This window comes from Peromyscus leucopus, chromosome 8b (assembly GCF_004664715.2).
Source record: "Peromyscus leucopus breed LL Stock chromosome 8b, UCI_PerLeu_2.1, whole genome shotgun sequence".
NCBI lineage: Eukaryota > Metazoa > Chordata > Mammalia > Rodentia > Cricetidae > Peromyscus > Peromyscus leucopus.
Genome location: NC_051086.1, coordinates 58,798,678 through 58,823,010, shown reverse-complemented (window position 1 = coordinate 58,823,010; position 24,333 = coordinate 58,798,678). Strand labels below are relative to the sequence as shown.

Below are 24,333 nucleotides of genomic sequence, written 5' to 3'. Positions count from 1 at the left end.
GGCTTTGTGTAAGCTAGGCAAACATGCTACCAACTGACCTATATCCTCACCCTGCCCTGGAGTCTACAATCTCAACACTGCAGAACCTTCTGCAAGGATCCACTGTGTGACACACACAGGAAGGGCGTGGCTGCTGTGACCAGTCACCCACCACTCAGCCGCTTGTCACAATCTCGTGTGGGAAGCACGGTTCCAGTTCAGGCTGAAACAGTCCGTCCTTTCCCACCGATGCTGGCATTACCAGCTTGTGCCGGATTTCCACAGCTCTACCAATCCCACAGCAAGGCATAAAACTTCCAGTTTTCCTCACATCCTTGTAAACACTAGTGGGTTTTCTTTAAAAAAAAAAAAAATTTAAAGACAGGGTCTTATTGTGTAGCCCAGCCTAGCCTCAAACTCAGAGGATCCTCTTGCCACTACATCTGGCGCTACACCCCTTCTCAGACAGCTGCAATGTTCACAAACATGGGGGGAAGAGCTGTGGGTCCCCAAACCTGAATACTCAACACCTGACCAGAAACTTTCCAAAAGGAAATAGCGGGCATCACAAGTCAGCGCTCTGATAGTGTTTCTGGAAAATGCCAACTCAGGTCTTCTGGGAAACAGAGCCTAAGGCCTTGTCCATGCTAAGAGTGAGCTCTACCACTGAACCATGGGAAGCCACAGCGAAGGGCTTCCAACAGCTCATTGTCGTGGGGGTATCATTTGAACAGACTGGAGCCAAGACTTCAGTTCACCATTACCACAGAGCCTGGACTTGGCCTGTGTCCACCCTCACCCCATCCTAAAGTTATTTAGCCTATGGTTCTCCTGGTCACCACATGACAACCCCTGGGGTTATGAGTTGACAGGAAACAGTGGAGCTGAAGGCTTCTGGGTCAGCCTGTCCAGTTGGAGCAGAGGGACAGCCCACACTTCCCCACAGTCCCATCTCCCTGGACATGTCACTCAGGACAGAGCACCCAGGTGCAGCGGGGTTTATCATTAGCAGACCTTCTATAGTCTCACTGTGTGAGACTGGAACTCTCCATGTAGACCAGGCTGGCCTCAAACTCTCGGCCGGCTTCAGCCTCCCAAGTGCTGGGATTAAAGCCCATGCCACTACATCTGGCCTTTTCTTCCTGGCAGACTCTCTCGTCCTGCCTTTCCCCTCTCAATCTTAAAACAGGCACATATAGTGGTCGGTCAATTGATGTGAGGGTCATCCATTACCAACAGGAAAATGGATTTATTGCTTCATAAAAAGAATCCTGATAAAACTTAAGAGAAAACCATAGCCTTAAAAACTAATCCACCCCTCTGGTCACCCCAAGAGGTCTCAGACAGGCTCTCTAGGGGCTGTCAATGTAAGTGGATTACTGAACCAGGCAGGCCAGCTCGGCTTCTCCCACAAACAGCTCCCGTGCCCTGATAAGAGTCTGCCAGCAGGGGGCACTGTGACCACACGGCCACACACAAGGTCCCCATCATAAAGGCTGACTCTCCCATCTTGAATCTGCCTCAGGCCTGGCTGGCTTCTGGCCTGGTCCTTTCTCGCAAAAGCAGGCCCTGGGGCTCCCCTCCTAGCATGTATGCACATGTACACACACACACACACACACACACCCTGATTACTCGCTAGCCCTCTTCCCCACTTAGGCCTGACTGACTCTCCATGCCCCTCAGCCTCGGCCTTATTTCCACCCCAGAAAAACAGCTGTGTGGGGGTGGAAGGGTGCCTTTGTGATGTCCCCTCGGTTCCCTTCAGGATGCAGGCGGGAACAAGGGTGGCAGTGGAGATGTACTTCCCCCACTCTGAGGAACAAGCCTGGCCCATGGCTCCTGAGGCTTTGTGTAACTGTTCTGTCCTCCATCCCTCCCCCAGTCTGCGGCCCAGGGGCTTCTCCACAGGCCTTCAAGGAAAGGGCAGGCCGGGGACTAGTCATGGGGGCCGGGTGGGGGGAGCATTGGGACTACAAAGGGTTAGCACCAACAACAGGAAGCGGGTCCTTCCTTCCTCAGGCAGCCACAGACTGGCGGGGAGGTAAGGGGCCAGGAGAGGGAGTGAGTCGGTGCGGTGCGGCCTTTGTCCTCAGGTAGGCGTGGTCGGTGGGCATGCAGCGCAGGGACAGGTAGTGTGGGGAGAGGATGGCAGACCCCTCTGCTTTGGCAAGAGGCAGAATCCAGATCAGTGAGGGACAGCCTGCTCGCTAGGGGCTTCCCTCGGCTCCGGTACAGGCTCCACGGAGATCCAGGGCCCCAGAGTCCCTGGGGTGACCGCCAGGCCAGGCCAGCCTCGTTTCTGGCAGTGGGAGGCTTGTCTGTCTCGGGCCCTGTCCTGTCCCTCCACACCGGGCTCCACTGGCAGGGCCAAGGCTTGGTGAGGAAGTATGGGCTCCAGTGCGGTGAAGGGCAGGATCCAGGGAGCGCACGGGATGCTCGGGGCGGAGATGGCAGCGGCGGTCAGTCACTGAAGCACAGGCAGGAGGCCGCAGCTCAGAGGCGCGGGTGGGTGGGTGGGCGGGCACTACACGAAAGCCTCCCGGTTGGACGAGCCATTGACCTTAAGGTACAGCTTGCTGTCTTCCCTCTTCTGCTGCAGCTGCCTCTCCAGCTGGCGCCGGTAGCAGATCAGGTAAAGTGGCAGGCAGAAGCCTAGCATGCTCATGACGAGCAGACCCACGTTCACCTGGGAGGGCGGGGAGGGGGCTGGCATGAGGAGCTGTCTTCACCACGGGGCAGCACCCGCCCTCCCACACACGCAGGTGAGAAAAGAAAGGTAAACAGGAAGGTTCAAGAGGTCCCGGGGCTGTCAGCCCACATTCCAGCATCTCAAGTCCCTGCTCTCCACCACGTGCCACTCAGCAGCCCTCAGAGCCTGGGCTGGGCTTGGGACAACTCACAATACCTGGACTAGAACGCTGCTGGTCTTTGCTGGTCTTTGGATGGAAAGCCTGGGATCCACCCGAGAATCAGGTCCAGAAAAGCCATTTTTCTCCTGCCTGGCCACCGTCCCCACAAGGGACCCCTTTGGACTGGGTTCTGTCCAAAGCTCCCAAACTACCTCTTATCCTTGGGCCTCCCCTTTCCCAGGAGTTGAATGGAGAGACACCCGAATCTTCTTACCCACAGGGGGTCTCCTCCGAGAGGACCCATCATGGCCAGAAACAGCGGCTGCTGCAGGAGAGCAAAGAGCGCGCTGACCAGAGACTGGAGTCCTGTGAGGCTACCAAACTGTGTGGAGGGGTACCTGTCGGGGCAATGAGACCCGTCACAGCCAGTGCCATTCACAGGCTTCCCAAATCCCTCATTGGCCTGGCTCGGGTATGCTGGTAACCGGGGCGGCACCATCGGTGCCTGTGGGAAGAGGCAGGACCAGCCTCAGGATGGTCGGGTGCCGGCCGGCCCCTGAGGCTTCGGACTCTGGAGAAAAAGCCTCTCCTATACTCAGACGTGCCCTCAGCCTGGGGGTGTAGGGCTGAGCGGAGTGGAAAGCACGGTGCCAGCAGAGTCTGAGGCTTGGGAAACGTTCCCAGAAGCAGGTCGGAGGCTGAGCCTGGCTCTGCTGTCCCCCCCCCCAAAGGCATTGCACAATCACGGAAACTCAGCATCCCAGCTCTTGCCCGACTCCCTCACACCCTGCCAGGGCAGCCACAACTTCCTCCAAGCCTGGGGCAGGGGGATAAGGCGAGGGACAGGCGGCCCTGGAATAATCCCTGTAAGATGTTGCTCAAGGGAGGGAGGAGTCCTGGGCTTAATTTCGGGGAACATGAGGCTCTGCTGCCCCCCGAGGTACGAGGGAGCCCTGGGCAAGTACGAGCGGCTTTCACCGTCACAGACGGTGGATGACAGAACTTGGGTGTCAATTTGTGGGCCAAGCCCTGGGCAAAAGGAGGAACAGCTGTGTGGCTTCTTGGAAAAGATGTAGATGTCACTGCAGGCAGGGTTCAAGGAGATTGTGGTCGGCAAATGGGCCCTTTGAAGCCCTGGGTGAGGACAGCCCAGTGCTTCTGGGACCAGTTATCCATGTCACTGCCCCTACTGAGGACTATTTACACTTCAGTATTTAGCTTCCGGCAGCCAGAACCCAACCCTGTCCCGGTGAGCAGCCAGGGACAGAGCCAGGATTTGGCTGACCAGCAACCCCGGAGGCCCTAAGGCGCTGACCCCAGCTGAGAGACTGACTTCGTGTTAAATGCCATGGCTCGTGGGCACCCAACTGTCTGCCTACGGACTCCCCTGCTGTCGGCACCTATGGTGGCCTTTCTGACACAGACAGCAGAAACCCTAGTACTCGTCCCTGATACAGGATGAAACATGCCAGAAGGGGAGGACAGGCCAGCTTCAGGGTCTCCATGCCACCAGCAGTTCCCTGGGGTCAGGGCCACCACACCACCCAGAGCTTCCAGGACTTACACAGCAGCATACAGGCCCCCTACTGCCGAGTGGATGAATCCTCGCACAATTGTGTGCAGGACGAAGGAGAAGATCTGGGGGAGGGAAGCAGGAAGAGCGTGAGCAGGAGACCCTCAGGACCCCCTCTGTCCTTTCCCCCTGGCTCCCGGGACTCAGGCACAGGAACCAGCACCACCTGGAGTTGGCTGCTACCAGCTCTCCAGTACAGGGTGCTTTTTTTGGGGGTGTGTGTGTTGGTTTTTGAGATGAGGTCTCACTGTGTATCCCTGGCTGGCCTAGGACTCTCCATGAAAACCAGGCTGGTCTGGAACTAACAAAGATATGCTTGCCACTGCCTCCACAGTGCTGGGATTAAAGTCATGCACCACCACCATGCCTGGCCTTTGATAAAACTTTTTGTAACATTTAAAAAAAAATTAGTAGTTACAGTCTGATAACCATATGCCTGTGTGCGCGCACGCGCGCGCACACACACTTATATATGCATGAATATTTAATTTTATTTATGTGTATCAGTGTTTAGCCTGAATATATATATATATATATATATGAATATATATATATATATATATATATATATATATATATATATGTGTGTGTGTGTGTGTGTGCTATGTGTGTACCTGGTGCCAGAGTACAGAAGAAGGCACCAGACCCCTTGGAACTGGAGTTACAGACAGCTGTGAGTCACCATGTGGGTGCCAGGAACCAAGCCCAGACCCTTGTACAAGAGCAGCCAGCACTCTAACCACTGAACCACATCTCTCCAGCTCCTCACTTTTGTAATTAAAAAATATTACTAGAGAGACGTACGTCCCAGCAGTCAGGAACACTGCCTGCTCTTCCAGAGGACCTGGTTCAATTCCTAACGCCTACAGGGTGGCGCACAACTGTGGTCAGCAACTCCAGTTCCAGGGGACCTGATGCCTTCTGGCCACTGTAGGCACCAGGCGCCGCACTTGGTACACAGACTTACACATGTAGGCAAAACGCCCAGACACACACACAAATGTCAAACTTTTCTCTTTAAAAAAAAATGACATCTGTTTATTTTCGGTGTGCAAGTGTCACAGTGAGTGTGTGGAGGTCAGAGGGCAGCTTTCAGGGGCTGATTCTCTCCTTCCGCCATGTGGGTCCCAGGGTCAAAACCCCAGACTTGGCAGCCAAAGTCTTTCACAACTAAGCCACCTTGAGGACCCTTTCATGAGTTTTGTAGCCAGTTGCTAAATGGTCATTATGAAAAATTAAATTATATAAACTGACAACTAAGAAACTAGCTGGGGGGGGGGCGGGTGCTGAAGAGATGGCTCAGCGGTTAAGAGCACTGGCTGCTCTTCCAGAGGACCTGGGTTTGATTCCCAGCACCCACATGGCAGTTCACACCTGTCTGTAACTTCAATTCCAGAGGATCCAACATCCTCACACAAACATACATGCAAGCAAAACACAATAATCATAACTTTTTTTTTAATTTAAAAAAAAAATGAAAAGAAACTAGCCAGGCATGGTGGAGCACACCTTTGATCCCAAGCACTCAGGAGGCAGAGGCAGGCAGATCTTTGAGTTTGAGGCCAGCCTGGTCTACAAAAAGAGTTCCAGGACTGCCAAAGCTATTACACAGAGAAACCCTGTCTCAAAAAACCAATACATAATATAAAAATAAGAAACTAAATTGACTGTCTTAAAACAAAGGTAACCGGCCATTGGTGGCGCACGCCTTTAATCCCAGCACCTGGGAGGCAGAGCCAGGCGGATCTCTGAGTTCAAGGCCAGCTTGGTCTACAGATCGAGTTCTAGGACAGGGTCCAAAACTACACAGAGAAACCCTGTCTCAAAACAAAAACAACAAAACAAAGGCAATCAATGATCAGAGTTTATCAATTGCTAATTCTTTCACCAGAATGACTACTGTTTGTTCTGAAGGTCTCTTCCATATATTGTATATTATCAGCCATGGTGAGAGCATGCATGATGGCTTAAGATCCCCTTACCCAACCCTAAGAATCCATATCTATGTGAGGATTTTCCCAGAGGTCTCCCTGCCTGGTGATGCAGCCCTACTGGCAAGGGACTGTTTTTCTCTGCCTCGTAAATCTCTACCACAGGTTTTGAAAGGCCTCTTCCTGTCAGCAACTTCTGAGAAGGCCTTGTTAGTTAATGATCCCTGAGAGGCACTAGCCTGCCACCCTAGGGCCAGCACTGTGTCGGTCCCTCGTTTCATCAGTACACATCCCTGCCATCGTGCAGTAGCAGCGAGGACCTGCTGCCGGGACTGGGGGTGGAGGGGCCAGGGCTACTCCTGGCAGGCTCAAAAGGCCACACAGACGTGAGTTTACACAGCCCCGTCTCTTCCTTCGCATGCACTGCTACCTTTTCACAACTGGCCTTCAGTGAGAACTGAACTAAACAAAAAGTGGACATCTGTCTGCAACTGACATCATCCCTCACCTGGACAAGATGATCATGACAGGGGTCTGTCAGTGTCTCCCCCCTGGAACCGGTGCGAGTCTCCCAGGGCTTACTCTGGTCTGCACACCCAGCATGTATGTGTGACAGTACCCGTGGGTGTGCACACCTGTGTGCACAACACAGCTCAACACCTGGCATCTTGTAAACAAAGAGCCTCTTTATTTCCTCCCGGAGCTGGCGTGAGACATATCTGCACTTGGGTTACACCCACTGGGAAGCAATGTTATCAGGTGCATCCCCCCTTCATCTTGTAAACTTGGGCCCCAATAGACTGCTAGAAACGTCTTCACAGACCCAAGGGTGGGGCCAGGCAGGTGCAAAGTCTACTTGGCTTACAAACTCTAGCAAGTTAGGCTTCAGAACTCAGAAATCTTGTGCAAGGCGAACATGATGGTGCATTCTTGCAATCCCAGCACTTGAAGGGCCAAGGTAGGAGAATCAAGTCTGAGGCCAGCCTGGGCTACACAGAAAGACTCTGTCTCAAAAGACACAAGAAATCTTGTACAGCCAGGTGGTGGTGGTGGTGGTGGTGGTGGTGGTGGTGGTGGTGGTGGTGGTGGTGGTGGTGCAGCACACCTTTAATCCCAGCACTGGGGAAGCAGAGCCAGGTGGATCTCTGTGAGTTTAAGGCCAGCCTGGTCTACAGAGCAAGATACAGGACAGGCTCCAAAGCTACACAGAGAAACCCCATTTCAAAACAAAAACAAACAAAAAACCAACAACAACAAAAACCCTGCCAAAAAAAGAAATCTTGTACAAAGGAAGTAAGCCTTTGAACCTTGACACCCAGCCAGGACCTGGGTCATTCTCTGTTCTCTCTAGGATAACAGTCATGTGGACACTGTTGTCTCTGCCACTAAGAAGGCTGGGATTACAAGCGTGTGCCACCACACTCAGCCTTGGCCAAATCTCTTTAGCTATCAGATTTCCAGTGTCTGAGAAAATGCAAAACCGCACAGTTCCAGGAAACAGACGGTGGTGGTGGTGGTGCCCATGGTGTGCAAGGCACCCAAGGACAGAGAAGAACAACGTGCCTTCCTGGAGAAGAGTCCTAAGAAAGGAAACTGGTCTTTGAGGCTCACCATCCTCTTCAGCCCAGAGTTGGGGAGTGAAGGAGGCCAAGCAGGCCTCCAGCAAATACTGGCAACTGGCTGAACTGAATGAATGAAGTCACATGCAGGTTTTAGCCTCTACACATCCCTCATCTGTGTCCCCTCCCCTACATGGTCTCTCCCCAGACCTACCTGTAGAGGCAGATTAGGAATGAGGCAGGTCACCCCAAAGCCCACGAGCAGCACATTCGTAAAGGCAAAGGCCCGCATGGCATTTGTAACTTTCTGGACCTGCCTGTCTCGTTTAGGCTTCTTTTCACCTCTGTGGAGAAAGAGCACACGGGACTTGGGGTGGGGGTGAGGCTCCCTGGGGGAAGATGGGCCCCCCAAAAAGCCAGATCTCAGGGATCCCAGGATGTGGACTGATGCACGGTCCGCGGGCCACTCCACCACACCTTAGACCGGCACTGGGGACGCTCTCTGGAATGCCCTCTCACCCTCTCAGCTGGGCACGGGCTGATTCAGGGGAGGCTCTCACAGCCCAGAAGATGGTGGCGTCACCCCGCAACCCTGCTCAGTGAGCTCAGCTGAGGGGGAGGGGGAGGAGCAGAGTGTGCCGCAGCGAGGGTGCAGCCAAGCCTCGCTGCACCTGTATCTTGCAGGAAGCTGGTAATAGGCCAGATAATAAGCCAAATGAGGGAGCGAGTTGGTTTCCCCTTGGGGGGCAGGATGGGGTGAGGAAAATAAGTACACAGCAGATGGAACCAGGGTGGCAGATAGCCTTCTGGCTCGAGGGCCTAACCTAGATAACAGCCTCTGTAATTATTTCCCTGTGGATTAACTCTTACCGATTCCAGCCACGCCACCCACACTGAAACCCCCATGGATGATCACAAGAATGAACGGCAAGGGTTCAGAGGAGGGCAGCGATTCCCAGGCCCACCACTTTCTAACTATACCCCCTCTGTAAGAGGACTCCAACACCGAGCCCTTACCCTCTTCATCTGTAAAATGGGTACAACACTAACACATGTTGCATCATGGTACTGAAGCTGAAGTGCGCCATTGTGTGTTAAGTGCTTGGCATTGGGCCTGATACAATAAATAACAGCCTATCACATGCTGGGAGTTGTAGAAGTGAGCACTTAACTCACCCTCTGATCTTAGAGCCCAGCCCTTCCATAAAGCAGGCCTCCAGAGCCTTGGTTAATCTTTAGAATCAGCACGTCATTAGCACACCTGGTTGGAACAGCTCACAACGCAAGTTGAACCCCAGCGGCAAGGGACTTCAAAACAGCCCCCTTGTGCGGCTTCTGCCAACGACGCCAGTGCCAAGCTGGGGTGCTGGGTTTCCCTCTCCTCTCGTCTACCTCAGGAGCTCCCACACTTCATCACGTCAGAGAGTTTCCACGGAGGTGGGGACAGTGGGTGCGGGGCTCGCGGGGGTCCTGAGCGCACCGCTGGCCCCTCCTGACCTAACACGCAGGATGACCCGGCTGTCTTTCTCTGGGGGCCGAGAGCGGGCTGTGGCACAGAGCGGGCTGTGGCCTACGTACTGGGTGCCGTCTTTCTCCTCGGGCTCCTCGGAGGTGTCTTCACACTCTTTCAGCCTCCAGTCCATGATGTAGCCGATGACAGGGGCCGTCAGCAGGCAGAGCAGCTGGAGCGCGCCGAAGATGGAGGTGTAGAGGGCAACTGGGAAGAGGATGGCATGTCACGGGAGCTGCCCACAGCCCCGGGGGACAGCTTGAGTGGCATCTGCAGGCTCTCAGAGGTCTGACTTGGAGCCCCCTGGTCACAGTGGGCAGAGGAATCTACAGACCTTCTGAAATCAAAGCTAGCACAAGGGCCAGTTTTCCTGTAACAGCTAATGAAACCCAGCACGTCACAACGACAACCCCTCCCCCACACCACCATTTCAAGAAGTCATTCTAACTTGGAAACCACAAAATCACCAATGCCCATGACCGGGCTTTATATGGGACGGACCATCATTTTCTGTCTCCAGAAATGGACCAGGAAGGCACCGTTCTCAGGGACTCTGACGGCAGGGCTTCCCATCTTCAAAGAGACTTAACATCGTTGGAGATGGGGGACGAAAAAAATAGTTGACCACCCTCACCCCGCCAGTTTAGTCAAGAGGGACGTTTGGAATTTGAGAATGGACGCCCCTGGGCTGATCAGAGAGGAGCCGCAAGGTTCCCTGAAACAATTTCCTTGCTTACCAGTCGCCATCACTTCATCAAGAAAGCAAAGGTAGAAAAACAGAAAGGAGACGTCAGTGGTACAAGCACAAAAAGACAGGAGATGGGCTAGACAAGGCTAGACCAAGGCCAGGCAGGACACACTCCCCTTCCCAGGAGACCCCCTAGAGCACCCAGTGAAGGCCTTGCCCACTCCAGCTCCAGATGGGTTGAGAGAGCCCAGCCCAGCCGACATCCTCCTGGCTGCTGGTTACTCATCACTGGCAGGCTGGTGAGTCAGGCCTGTGGCCCTGGCTAGGCACCCTGACGGGGAAGTGGTGTGCTGAAGACAGAAGGTCTAGCAGCATCAGCGCTACCATGTGGCGCTGTGGGGACGCCGCTCTGTCACTGTTACCCCCTGCTGCACTCAGAGAGAAGGAAAGGTCAAAGGAGCCATGCCAGCTGCACAGTCATCTGACACCACACTTCTCCCTAGACAGCCAGGCTTCTCCCTCGCTGGCTCCCTGACCCTAGGGCAGCCCTTCCGAGCAGAGCCAGGCCTGTGGATGCTGGCTGCCAGAGACTGGGGGAACAGAGCTCCTGCCTGCCGGCCTCTCAACTTCCTCTCCCCATTCCCTCTGCTTCTGGAAGCTGTTTTGTTTTAAGAGTCTCGTTGTACAGCCAAACTGACCTCAAAATCATAATCTTCCTGCCTCAGCCTACCTAGCACCTGAGATGACAGGAGTGAATCGGGATGTCAATCTTTTGTTTGTTTTTCTAACACGGTTTGCGTAGCCTCGGCTGTCTTGGAACTCACTCTGTAGTGAACTCAGAGATCCACCTGCCTCTGTCTCCCGAGTTCTAGGATTAAAAGTAAAAGTGCGGCCACCACCTGGCATTGGATGTCTACCTTAAAATTGACCTTTTTTTTTTGAAGTCAAGGTCTCACTACGTAGTCTGGAACTCACTGTGTATATTGGGCTATCGAGCTGACCTTGAACTCACTGAGATTGACCTGCCCTCATCTCCCAATGCTGGGATTAAAGGACTGTGCCACCATATCTAGCAAAATCAAAAAGAAAATTAGGGCCAGTGAGATGTCTTAACAGCTAAGGTGCTTGTCACACAAGCCCCACACCCGAGTTGTCTCTGAAATCCACGGGGGGGGGGGGGGGGGGGGGGCATTGGGTGCTCCTCAAAGTTGTGCTCCGAGATCCACACGTGCAACCAGCGTCTTTACCTGCTAAGCTGGTCCCGGCCAAAGACTTTTATTTAAGTGAAATACCAAAGATTAAGCTGGTGTGATGGTAATTCCAATACTTGGCTGAGACAGGAGAACCTCTATACAGTGAGACCAACCTGGTCTACTACTAAGCAAGTTCCATGCCAGCCTAGGCTACCACATCTCAGAAAAACAAAAATGTTTTACCGCATAGGGTGGTCCACTATGTGGTAGTCATAGGTACAGAGGCTGAAGTAGGAGGGTGGCTCGAGAGTCGAGGCGAAGCGCAAGCAAGACCCACTCAGATACACTCTCTTTAACCCAGGCAGGCCTCCAATTTGCTACGTGACCTCAGGTGACTCTGAATGTCTGATCTTCCTGCCTCCACCTTTGGAGCGCTGGGGTGATAGGCATTCACCACCACATCATTTATGCGGTGCTAGAATGGACCCTGGGCCTCATTCATGCTAATTAAGCACCAGCAAGTGAGCCACATGTCCAGTTCAAGACCCCACATCTTAAAACCAACCAACCAACCAACCAGAAAGATTCCAGGGGTACAGAGTCGGGAATTACCACTGGACCCAACAAAGCTAAAGGTCCTTTTCTCCCAGAAGGACCCGAGGACACTACTGTGCCCCATCATGATTTCTGCTCGTTACAGTCAGCGTCTTTCCACTTTCTCTCTCTGCTGGGGAGCCAGTAGGTGCCTGGAGCTTTTCCCCCTGTGAAGGCAGGCCTTTCTGTCCCTGTGGAAAACTGGTATTTGGCTCCTTGCGAGGACTGCGTTATCTTTCCCTCGGTAAAAACAAGTTAGCCAACAAAAGAAAGCGGCAGGCTGGCGAGGCCGCCAACAGAGACGATTTGCCCAGTGTGTTTGTCCTGCTTGCTCAGGATGACTAAAGCTGAGTCAGCCAGGCCCTGGGGAAGTACTGACTTTCTCCGCAAAGCAAAGCCCCTCGTCAGCTGAGGACCTGCTGCTGTTTTCCTGTGGGTTATCAGTTCTGTTTCCCAGAGTGAACAAGCCTCAACTGGATTACTCGTCCCTGGGAAGCCTCTGTTTTCCCTGGTTCCCAGGGCAGGACACTGGTCCTAGAATGGGCCTCCCCTGACCCAGAGTCCTCTGCCAGGACAGAGGTCCTTCCCTCAGCCCCCAGGTTACCCAAGCGCCAAGCCAGTCCCTTCAGCTCAGGGATGTGACTGGGCTGGGCTGGGCTGCTGTCTTCTGCTCTGGGCAGTGTTTTTGGTACAGACACAGCCCTCAGCCCTCAGCCCTCCCCACTGGCACTGGAAACACACACCCCACACCCTAAACACATGAGCTATTTCAGTCCTCCCTCCTCAGCCTGGAAACCCTGATGGGGACGTGAAAGAAGAGCCAGGCCGTCTGATGACACAGCCCTGACAAGCCAACAGGGCCTCGCACACTGCCCTTTCACAGCCCCGCTGACCTCGCCCTTCAGTGGGTGGGGCTGGTGGGCTTCCCTTGGCTGGTGAGGGCGTGACAGCACTGCCACACCCTGAGGGGGCGCATCAAGGCCCAGGCGACACTCACCTGTCTTCTGGTCACCGCTGACCAAGAACTCAAGGATGCTGTTCATGGCCCCCATGTAGAAGATGAGCCGCAGCTGCGTGACGCACATGGTGACCAGGCTGAGCAGCAAGATGGGGCTGAACACGCTGTGCATGAAGGAGGGGGCTGCTGTGGGGAGAAGACACGGGGCTCAGGGCCAGGGAACGGGGAAGGGAAGACGGCCCCACGCGCAGGCCGTGCGGTGAGGTTCGCGGTGTTGATGCTCATCAGCAGATTCCCTACGCTCAGTGGCGTGTGCCTGTGAGACAGGACAAGGTGGTGCCTCTGCCCCTTTGAGACAGAACAGGAATTCATCGAGAGGACACCCAGAGAGGCTCAGCCAGCGATTCCCAACCGAGGGGGCCCTGGGCTCCCCACCCCCCCCCCACCCCCACAGGTCTCTCGGGCCAACCTGGAAGGCGAGAGTCGGGCGTCGGGTACCTGCGGCGTCGGGCTGGCACTTCACCTCCAGGTCGACAGTGGACAGGCACAGCTTGTGGCCCTCCTGCAGCGCAGCCTGTTCCTTGGCGCTCCTCATGGAGCTGCCCACGCTCAGGCGGCGCCCCACCGTGGTCACCTGCTTGTAGAACTGCTTCCCTGTGATCTTGTGGTCGAAGCCCAGCCAGCTGAACTTGATCTTCACCCTAGAGGCCACAGGAAGGGGGGGTCTGCTGCTGCTGCCACCCGGAGACCCTGGCGGGCGGGTGGGCGCGAGGGCGGGGCAGAGCGCGCCCACTTACGAGTAGTCCATGTCCTCTGGTCCTGGGAAGGGCTCTAGCGGCCAGTTGAAGAAACAGTTGAGGAAGACCAGGCCGGAGCAGCCAGCCCAGACCACCAGGATGACAATGAAGGAGGCCCCAGCGTCGTAGATGAGCTGTCGGGTGAGGGGACAGAGTTATCAGTGGGGGGCCAGGATGGGCAAGGGGCAGCTGGGAGCTCCTTTCTGTGCTGGGCTGTATGAAAAGGCACAGCCCCGTGAGCTGAGCGGCTTGGCCGACAGAAACCCTGTATTCTGATAAGCCCAACCTTTCTGTCCCTGGAATCCAATTTGAACCAAATGTCACCTTTTTTTTTTTTTTTGCTTTTGGAGACAGGGTTCCTCTGTGTACTGTGTATCCTTGGCTGTCCTAAAACTCTCTCTGTAGCCCTGGCTGGCCTCAAACTCACTGTGGAGTCTTGAACTCTTATCCTCCTGTTTCTACCTCCAGAGTGTTGGGATTACAAGCAGCCTGGTCATTCTGCTGTTGGACTCACTGACTGACAGTCTAGTTCCCCAAGGACAGGATCCTGGCAGCCTCATCCATGGATGTTTCTCTAGCCTTTAAGAATACAAACGGTAGATGCTCCAAGATACTCAAGAGACCATCCAACACAGCTCCTTCAGCAACTCCATGGAAGGGCGCTTTGGCCAGGGTAGGTGGTGATCCTGGCAGGGCACAGACTGCTGTGCATTTTAGCATTGATTGTTGCCTTTTTTTTTAAACTAGGAACTGAACTTAGGGCCTCCTGTGTGCTGGCCAAGTGTCTACCAGCAAGCTTTACCCAGGGCCCTTACAAAACTGTGAGACAAGCCAGGCAGCGGTGGTGGTGGCGCATGCCTTTAATCCCAGCACTTGGGAAGTAGAGGCAGACAGATCTTTGTGAGTTCAAGGCCAGTTTGGTCCACAGAGCTATTTCCAAGACTGCCAAGTCTACACAAAGAAACCCTGTCTCAAAAAAACAAACAACAATAAAACTAAAAAACAAAAACAAACAAAACAAAAAACCCAAAAAACCTGTGAAACAATTATTGACTAACTTGCCCAGGTTACCCTTGAACTTGATTTGTAGCCCAAGTAGGCCTTGAACTTATTATCCCCTCCTGCCTCAGCTTCCTTAGTGGTTATGATTAGAGGTTTGTGTCCCCAGGCCTGTCTTGATCGTCCTCGGTTCTCCCCAGACCCAGTGTGAGGGTCCCCTAAGTGTCCCAGCATGTAGCTGCTCAGCTCCCTAGGATGGAGCCCAGCATGTAGGAATATACAGAAGACAGGGAGTGTCTGCTTCCTCCACCATCCAGGAGCAAGAGAAAGGTCACAGGATGGCTGGCCCGATTCCTGCCACCCGCCACATGGACCCCAGGCTCTCAGCCTGCACCTGTGGCTCCCTCTCATCTTCACAGCACCCCATCCCTTTAAAGTCAGCTTCACCTTGATGCCAGTGCCTCGGGAGGGAAAAGACCCTGGTGACACCCTGACAGAGCGACAGAACAGGGGAGATTGTAAGCCTAGGCTCTTCCTGGTCCCATGTGACTTCCACAGGCTCAGAATCCTGCCTGGGAGGGAAACAGCTGGACTAACTTGGCGGCCAGCAGAACTCTGGCTAACTGAGAGGCTGGAGACCGGAGGGAGGCCAGCTCACTCACCCTGCTGTCCCTTCCCCAACCAGCCTGTGGTCACACACCACAGCAGGCCACTCAAGCCCTCCCCTGCTGGGCCCAGCGGGGTTTCTCTTCTCACTCCTGTGGTGCCAGGTGCATCCTGCCCAGGTGGGAGGGGCAGTTGAGGGGCATCCCTAACGCCCATAATGCTTTCTCAGAGAGGCTGCAATGGCCTAGGCAGAGGCCTTTGCCCAGACGCTGGGAGAAAGCATGAGGTGGAGGGGTGGGGGTGGGAGATCACACTGGCTGACCACACCCTCACCTTGATTCCTGGGAAGGTAACTGCTGAGGAGGCGTAGGATCCAATCATCAGGGCGATAAACGTAGATCGAAGATCACCGAACATATTGGGCAGCTGAGGGATTGGATGGAGGGAAGAAAGGCTTAGGTCACAGGTGTGTCTCATCTTTTGACACTGTGACACAACACTGTCATCTGCAAAACGCATACCAGAGAACTATGCAATCGTCCACAGGAATGGCAAGAAGGCCTCGTGTTAAGTAAGCCTAGCACTCTGTGCTGGGCTGCAATCATGGCTGTCCTGGGCTGAGTCGGACTAGCCTGCGGGAGGAGGGGAGCGAGCAGCTAACAATGGCCAGACTTCCCAGCTCACCGCTCTCCCTCTGTGGGATTCGCAGCACAGCAGACTAGGCAATTGTCACTAACTGCAAGTTTTCCCTTCCCGGACAGAGATGGAGAAGGGGCAGAGGTAAGGAAGAAATCCAACTCCGGAAGAAAAGACACGGCACTCACTGTCTGCACACTCCCCACCACGCCTGACAGGCCAGGGCCCTTACCATGTCTGCCCTGTTGAAGGAGGTATCAGAGAGCAAAGCTGTGAGCCGTAGACTCCCCTCAAAGGGAAAAGGCCCGTTAAAAATAAGACTCTATTTGGGGAAATGAGTGTCATCTTATAAATAAAAATATCAGAGTCCCAGAAAGGACCAGATGTCAGCAAAAGCTGCTTTCGGTTTTGAGAGTGTGTTTCTGGAAGGCGCCCACCCCATCCTAACAAGGCAGGTGGCTCCCCCATGCCTGCCTCTGAGTTTTTCCATGTAAGTAGAAGATTCTCCCCAACTCAACACTCTAGCCTGGGAGTCACCCGGCAGGCACCTCCAGAAAGCCAGGTGGAGGCCCAGGTCGGTTTTTAACGTGAGCGCCCTGAGCATGGTACAAAACAGGAGCGAGCTCATCTGAAATGATTTCAAGGCCAAACCTCAATGGCTCTCAGGCCTGGTAAGACACCACAACACGAGCTGAAGCTGCCGCTCAGCAGGTAAGAGCACTTGCCCTTGCGGAGGACCTGGGTTTGGTTCCCAGCACTGGCAGGGTGGCTCACAGTCACCCTTAACTCCAACACTCTCTTCTGGCCTCTGTGTACTGCACACATGGTACACATACATATGCACAAAAATGCATATGGACAAAAACGCTCATACACATAAAATAAAATATCTAAAAAAGGGAAAAAAAGTATAACGTGTTGTTGATTGGTCTTTGGTCTTTTGGGGGGCCCGCCACCCAGTTCCCAAATAAATCACACATGGAGGCTTATTCTTAATTATGAATGCTCAGCCTTAGCTTGGCTTGTTTCTTGCCAGCTTTCCTTAACTTAAATTATCCCGTCTACCTTTTGCCTCTGGGCTTTTCCCGTTCTCTTACTTCTGTAAATCTTACTCTTACTCTGTGGCTTGCTGTGTAGCTGGGTGGCTGACCCCTGGAGTCTTCCTCCTTCTCCAGCTACTTCTTCTCTTTCTCCCAGATTTCTCTTTCAATATATTCTTTTAGCCTGTCAGCCCTGCCTATCCTTTCTCCTGCCTGGCTATTGGCCATTCAGGTCTTTATTAGACCATCAGGTGTTTTAGACAGGCACAGTAACACAGCTTCACAGAGTTAAACAAATGCAACATAAACAAAAGTAACACACCTTAAAACAGTATTTCCCAACACCACTACACTGGGCTGGTGACTGGGCACAGGGAGTAAAGGCCTTTGCCATCAAGCCCCACAGCCTGAGTTTGATCACTTTGATCCCAGGATCCACAAGGCACCAGAGAACTGATTCCCAAGTCATCCTCTGACCTCCCAGAGTGCTTCCCTGCCTCCACAAAATTAAACGAAATTAAAGTGACCACTACACAGCCATTGACGGACCCCAACACACGGGACAAAGTACACCCTCCCCACAGCTGGGCTCCCATCTCAGGAGCCCGTACCATGTCTTGAAACAGTGCCACTGGTGCTGGGGACTTTCTGAGAGTTATGTCCATGTATCTCACTTAATTCAGCCAGTGTGTGTGAGCCTAAGCTAGGCTCCTTATTCCTTTACTTCCTGGGGTCATTTTTGTTTTTATCAATGTGACTGCAGCTTGAGCACAGAGGCACACACCCAGAATCCCAGAACTCAGGCGGCTAAGGAGAGAGCATCTCAAAGTTCTAGGCCCGCTGAGGCTCATAGCAAGACCCTATCAAGATGAAAGAAGGCCATTCCTTGCTACTAAAATGGGGGTAGTTGGGAAGCTATGCCTGTCTCTCATGATTTCTGCCTAATTTTTTGCTCATGATTAAATAAATAAGCAATGAATGTTACCAAAAAGACTTTAAATGCCTATGCTCCAAGATAGGCAGAAGCAGGAGGATCACCACAAGTGTGATGCCAGCCTGGTCTACATAGTTAATTTCAGGCCAACTAGGACTGCTACATAGAGCAAGATCCAGCCTCAAGAAAACGAAGGGAAGAGGCTGGGCATAACATTGCAAGCGCTGATCCCAGCACTTGGGAGGCAAAGGCAAGTGGGTCTTTGAGTGTTTGAGGCCAGCCCGGGCTACAGAATGAGACCCTGTCTCAGTAAAATAGATAGATAGATATGACAGATGGATGGATGGATGGACGGACGAATGGATGGACGGATGGACAGACAAAATTCAGTGGGTAAAGGCACCTTCTACCAAGCCTTACAACCTGAGTTCAACTCAAGACTCACAAGGGAAGGAGAGAACCAACTCTCACAAACTGTCCTCTGACCTCCAAAAGGGCAGGGCATGCTCACACAGACCCACTAGGGTGGCCATTCTGACAAGATGTAACAAGAGTTGGTGAGAACCAGGAGGAACTAGAGCGGGTGTAAGCTTCCAAGAGGAAAATGAAGCTGTATCTGTTTTGGAAACAGTTGCTTTTTCAGACAGTTAAAACAAAATAATCATACAATCCAGAAATTCTGCTGCTAGGTTACACATGTATGTTTAGGACAGCATTCTACATTAAAGAAAAATAAAGGAAATAACCTAATGTCCATCCAGATGAATAGGTAAACAAAAGGCGATACACACATAATTACAAAAAGGAGAGAAAGCAAGTAACATAGGCAACCATAGGCGCAAACCTGGAAAAACAGTAAGCTAAGAGAAGCTAGGCACAGAAGACCCCACGTGGGCTGGAGAGATGGCTCCTTCCAGCACCTACGCGGTGGTTCCAGGGGATCCGATGCCTTCTTCTGGACTCTGGTTACCCACTACACGTGGGCACTGCATGCATGTGGTGCACAGACACACATGTAGACAAAACCCCTTTACAGATTAAAAGCAATGTTATATATGTGTCCATTGCATGAAATGTCCCAAGTTGACAAATCCAAAGAGTGGAGTAGTGACAGGCAAAGGCCAGAGACCACAGAGAGGACGGCCAGGGAGTACAGGATGACTGTTTGGGGTGATGATGCAGGTGATTGAAACGATGACTACACACCTGTGTGAATACACTAAACCTCACGGATTGCGCACATGCTATGTGAGATGAATGTGAATTATAGGTCAGCGATTCTTTTCAGAATATTAGTAAGGAAGAGGACTATTTTGGGGGGAATCACAGGACTAAAAAGGACCATTAACAAATCTTTAAGTTTTATGGTATGAGGCCAGGGTGAGCAGCCAAGTTTCCTCCTGAATTCTTAGCACACCAAAAGCGTTTTCTTGCCATTCTAGACTTTCTGGGAAGGGTGAGGGGGACAAGTGAGGGACATAGGAGACAAAAGAAGTGTGACATGGCTAAGTGTGCACAGACACACCCAGGTGAACATGAAAGGTAACTGTGCTCGCTGCACACCTGCCTGGAAGGGACACTCCAGTTCAAGGCCATCCCCGGTTCCCAAACGCATGTGTTCAGGTAGCAAAGCATGTTTGGAGGAAAGGCATCCATGGAGCCATGGAGGAAGAACTCAGAAGGTGACAGCTGCCTGTGTGGAAAGGAGGAAATACACCTGCAGGGGATTCTAGTCCAGTTCGGGCACGTGGAGAAAGGGAGAGATCAGAGGGACCAGAAGAGCAGGCAGAGGCCAAGCGACAGTTCTCCTCCAGGCAGGATGGAGCTGGGAAACTCGGGCATGAACTCATGCACACACAGCTATTCTGCCCTAGGGAAAATTCCCCACATCACAATTGGCCCCGAGCAGAACCTCTTCAATGGAGCTAGGAAATGCCCCCAAAAAGCAGACCACATGGTGGTTGGTCCTTTTGTCTGCCTTCACACCAAGCCTTCCTTAACACTCTCCTAGGAGAGCGGCTTGAGATGAGCATGCAGCCCTGCTTTGATCTCCTCACACGAGACTCAGGACAGGGACAAAGGACTGCTCCCCTGCTCCTGAGGAAACCATTTGCCCTGTGCAGGATCAATGGCATTAGTTGAGCTGTCCTTCCTGTCTACCTGCCTGGAACATTCCTTTCCTGATTTGTTCTTTTGAGACAAGGTCTCCCATGATCTTTCAATCTTGCTACCCAAGTCTCTCAAAGTGCTGGAATTACTGGCATGGGCCACTACATCCAGCCTCCTACCTGGAACAGTGTTAACAAACCGAGAAAATCCATGTTATTTTGGTCAGTATGCCATTCTTAGGGCAGCACAGAGCCTCAGGGTAAACCACATTAGATAGCTTGCCACCAACATCTCTATCTTGTATTTTCAATTATGAATATTTTTCCTAATTAGAAAAGGAATGCATGTCTATTGTAAAACATTTGGAACAAAAAAAACAACTTATGGGAGTTGGGTCTTTCCTTCCACCATGTGGGTCCTAGGGATTGAACCTGGGTCACCAGGCTTGGCAGCAAGCACCTTTACCCACTGAGCCATCTCACCAGCCCAACATACTCTTCTATAAACTTTGGGGGCTGGGGGGCAGTACCGGGACTGTAATGAAAGGCCTGTGCACCTTAGGCAAATGCTCTATTACTGAGCTACATCTCCAGCCTTCCTTTTACTTTTTCTTTTAAACAGGGCCTCACTAATTCATCCAGGCTGGCCTCGAACCCACTGCAGCCCAGGCAGGCCTTTAACTTACAACCTCCAACCCCAACCTCCCAAGTCACTAGGGTTACAGGTCCTGGACTGCTAGGCCTAGCTAATTTGCCAGGGTCTTAAAAACCAGGGTCTTAAAGTGCTACCTGTGATGGCCTTGAACTCATGATCCTTCTGTCCCCGCCTCCTAAGTAGCTAGATCACAAACCGGAGCTATCACACTCAGCTCAACAATAATCTTAAGGATGAGAGTGAGTACAGGTGCCTTTTAGCTCTTCAAGGACAGTCCCCAAAGGAAGCACTGTTACGGAAAAAGGAATGCATACTTCCTCGGGATTTACAATGCTGACCAACTGCCATCCAGAAGAGATGCGCCAATTGATAGCCCACCAGCAGCGTGTGTACCTTCCACCTCAGCCACTGCACCAACACTCTGGTAAAACGCGCTTGCCTGGTACGTGCCAGAGCCCCATATCCAATCCTCAGGACCATGCACTCAAAACACACACTTAGCTGCATATATGGATATGTCAAATAATTACTGACAGTTGATCTGGAATAATCTGGATAGTGGTATAAATGAAAAAAAAAAAAAAAACCTGCTTATGCCCTTCTATAAAGATTCCTTTCTATATTCAAGACAGGCATGGTCTGAGAGCGTCGGTTTAGTGGGAGAGTTCCTAGCATGTGTGAGGTCCTCGATTTAATCTGTAGCACTGAAAAGGTGTTTTTGAGGAAGAAGGGCTGGAAGAAGGTATCAGAATATAGAAAGAATATCAGCAAGGCACAATAATATAAGCATATAAGCATGTCCTGATGAAACCTATTATTCTGTATACTAAAAATTAATAAAAATAAATTAGAAAGTAAGTCATTCGATATGTTGACATATTGTAAGTATGCTTTTCTTTGTAATCTAATTTCCTCTTAGTATATAAGTTTTTTTTTTTTTTTTTGTACTTTTTGTTTGTTTGTTTGTTTTGAGACAGGGTTTCTCTGCAGCTTTGGAGCCTTGTCCTGGAACTTGTTGTATAGACCAGGCTGGCCTTGCTTGAACTCACAGAGATCCACCTGCCTCTGCCTCCCAAGTGCTGGGATTAAAGGCATGTGCCACTGCCCTCCTCCCCCGGCCCTTTTTCGTGCTTTTTTAAACAAAAAAATTAACAAAAAGCCATATTTGCAGTAAGTGATCAAGCTGAGTATAATGGCACACTTCTGTAATCCTAGCACTTACGTAGTGAAGACCAGGGAATATAGTGCATGAGGCCCGTCGGGGTTAAATGAGTTTAACTGTTTCAAAAACATGGAGAAAGGAAGAGAGCAAGACAGTCCAGGTGTGTTTGGTTTAGGAACCACCAAGGACAACTGAGGACCACCACCCTTGTACTGACTGAAACTGTAAGGGGGGCAAGGCTGACCTTGACTCATGAAACCCAAGGCATAAACATCCCAACAGAGCGCTCACAAGAGGGTAAGGCCCAGAAAGAGAGGGTTTCCCTGTGGTACTGGTTACCTTGTACCTAAGTGGTAACACTAATTGTGTTTTCTCCCTCAGCCTGAGAGAAAGCTGTCCTGCCTGCTGGAGCTCTCCCTCATTGGCTGGCTCAGGGGCAGCCTGCTCAGATTTCATTCCCATTAAATAGTATGTATACTAAACAGCAACTATTTTTAGCACCTGCTTTCCATAGCATCTTTAAAACCATGAAAGCAACTGTCTAAATGCTCCTTGTCATGTTCATTCAGCGCATACAAAACTTTCCGAGTCTAAGCTGGGCACGGTGGTGCACACCTGGAATCCCAGCCCTGGGGAGGTAGAGGTGGAAGGATCAGAAATTCCCGGCCATCCCCGGCTAGCGTAAGTTACACGGGACCCTATCTTAGACCAAAACACCTAAGAGTCAAGGAGCTCCCTCCCCTCAAGCTAGTAAAGGACAAATACAGGACTCGAACGTGCAGCCAGATCCAGGCCTGGTACGGACGGCACTTGTGTGTGGCTCGTAAGCCTTTCTCCTCACATCATCTCTCTCCCTTCCGTGCTCCTTATTAAGCGTCCTGTCCCATTCCAGCTCACTGCGGATTCTTAATATCGCTTCAGACGCCCCTCTTACACCTACCAGCCTCAGCCCTCAGCTGACCCCTGGATCCAGGACCACACCACCCAGGGATGTGTTTGTATATGGACTCGCCCTGTTCCTTCCAGGTCTGGGTCCCCTGTCTCTCTGGCCTTGCCTCTCCTTGCTGACTCCTGCCTCTGTCCAGTCTCAGCCGACAGAGCCGTGCTGCGGGGCAGCAGTGAATGGAGTGAGTGTTAAGCTGACCACCTTAGCGGGGCCTCGAGGGCCTGCTGGAGGGGAGAACCAGCTCTGCTGCCAACTGGGAAGCGGGAGCCGTGCTGTGGTGCCAGGTGCCAGGGGAAACACTCCGCAGGAGCTGCTCACAGGTAGGGCAGTTCAAGGCCCTCTTCCAGCTCTTGGTTTCTTCTCACAGTCGCTTTGCTGCCCCTGTTCTGCTGGGCAAAACCTGTCCTCCACGCCCGGGCTCCTGGGTCTCATGTAGGCCTTCCCTGGGCCCGATGACTCACGCTCCCCCGGTCCCTCAGCTGTACCGTAAACAGGCCCAGCTGTGCCACATTCCCAGTGGGGAAAACAGCAGCTGCAGGCCGCCCGTCCCCTGGTGTTCAGGCCACTGGACAAGAATCCCCAGAGGCCAAGGCCAAAAACAGTTCGGACCTTCTTTCTTAGGGACCCTTTTTTCACAGGAACCCTCAGGGGAGGCTGTGGGGTGACACTCCTTGTCATATCCAAGGCCTCCTGAATCCACTCGCCCTGGGGACAGATACACCCAGACTCTCTATGAAGTCAGAGCCGAGCAGTGGGTGGAGGCTAACATTTCTAGGCCTGTGGTCCTTTACAGAGACGACTCTTGTCCCCAGGTGGCTGGTATACACACCCTGAGTTCAGTAAGGAGCCAGTCTATCTTGTCCAGACTATCTAACCAGGAGCTAGTCTGGACAAGCGGACTCGGCAAAGCTGGGCTGTTCCCTAACCGAAACAGGCAGGCACCCCTCAGCACACATCACCGGGAAGGTCCTTGCGGTCACCTTTCTGCTTCACTGGTGCAGGGGTGGGGAGGGAGAACTGCCCTCTCCCAGCCGCCTCCCGTTCCACCTGCCAGGCCCGGATCCCTGCCGACACCCCCACTGCCTCCTGTCAACCCTGGCACATGTCACGTGGAGCAAATTCATGAGGTAGAACCCCTCTGATGGTCAATTTTTCCCAGGCCAATGGCCATCAGCTGACTGTTTTGGCTTCCCAAGGTAAAGATGGAAATAGGAAATCAGTGGGCTCTGGTACCAAGAGAGTCTACCTGCCTGGCACCTGGGCTCTCCAGGTAGGGAAGCAAACGAAACCCTGCCTGGCTGTAGAATGGGGCTGAGCAGGAAGGCTGCTGGGTACCCCCACCCGCTCACAGGGGACCATTTGCTTCCACACCTCCCTGGGGTCTTTAAGAGAGGGAGGTGCATTCTGATCTCTTCAAACTCCAATCTAATTCCCTTGGGATCATTTCTTGCTTGGGTTTAAAGCCAAACTTCAATGAATAAAATGGGAAAAGCCCACAGAGAGATATTTTTTTTTTCCCCTGAACATTTTGTAACCACTTTTCTGTGAGGGTTTCAGACCAGAGCTCCCCATCCCGCCCACGCTGACAAGGGTCAGGGTAATGAAGTGGAAAA

The 24,333-nt window shown here is 52.4% G+C and overlaps 1 protein-coding gene across 6 annotated transcripts in view; it reads right to left on the bottom strand.

The window, feature by feature from the left end:
- Positions 1-1,204: 1,204 nt before the first annotated feature.
- Slc43a2 (solute carrier family 43 member 2) overlaps positions 1,205-24,333 on the bottom strand; it is a 42,159-nt gene continuing 19,030 nt past the window's right edge. For 4 of the 6 annotated variants that reach the window (XM_037201484.1, XM_028866757.2, XM_028866755.2 and 1 more), the window contains exons 6-15: positions 15,573-15,665; positions 13,635-13,768; positions 13,336-13,538; positions 12,877-13,023; positions 10,142-10,153; positions 9,473-9,611; positions 8,109-8,238; positions 4,396-4,469; positions 3,106-3,229; positions 1,205-2,668 (exon numbers count right to left, since the gene is read on the bottom strand). In XM_037201484.1, coding sequence (XP_037057379.1) covers positions 2,507-2,668; positions 3,106-3,229; positions 4,396-4,469; positions 8,109-8,238; positions 9,473-9,611; positions 10,142-10,153; positions 12,877-13,023; positions 13,336-13,538; positions 13,635-13,768; positions 15,573-15,665 — 1,218 coding nt within the window. In that variant the 3' untranslated portion in view covers positions 1,205-2,506. The remainder of the gene's footprint in view (positions 2,669-3,105; positions 3,230-4,395; positions 4,470-8,108; positions 8,239-9,472; positions 9,612-10,141; positions 10,154-12,876; positions 13,024-13,335; positions 13,539-13,634; positions 13,769-15,572; positions 15,666-24,333) is intronic. The other 2 variants (XM_028866758.2, XM_028866759.2) reach the window with 2 other exon arrangements.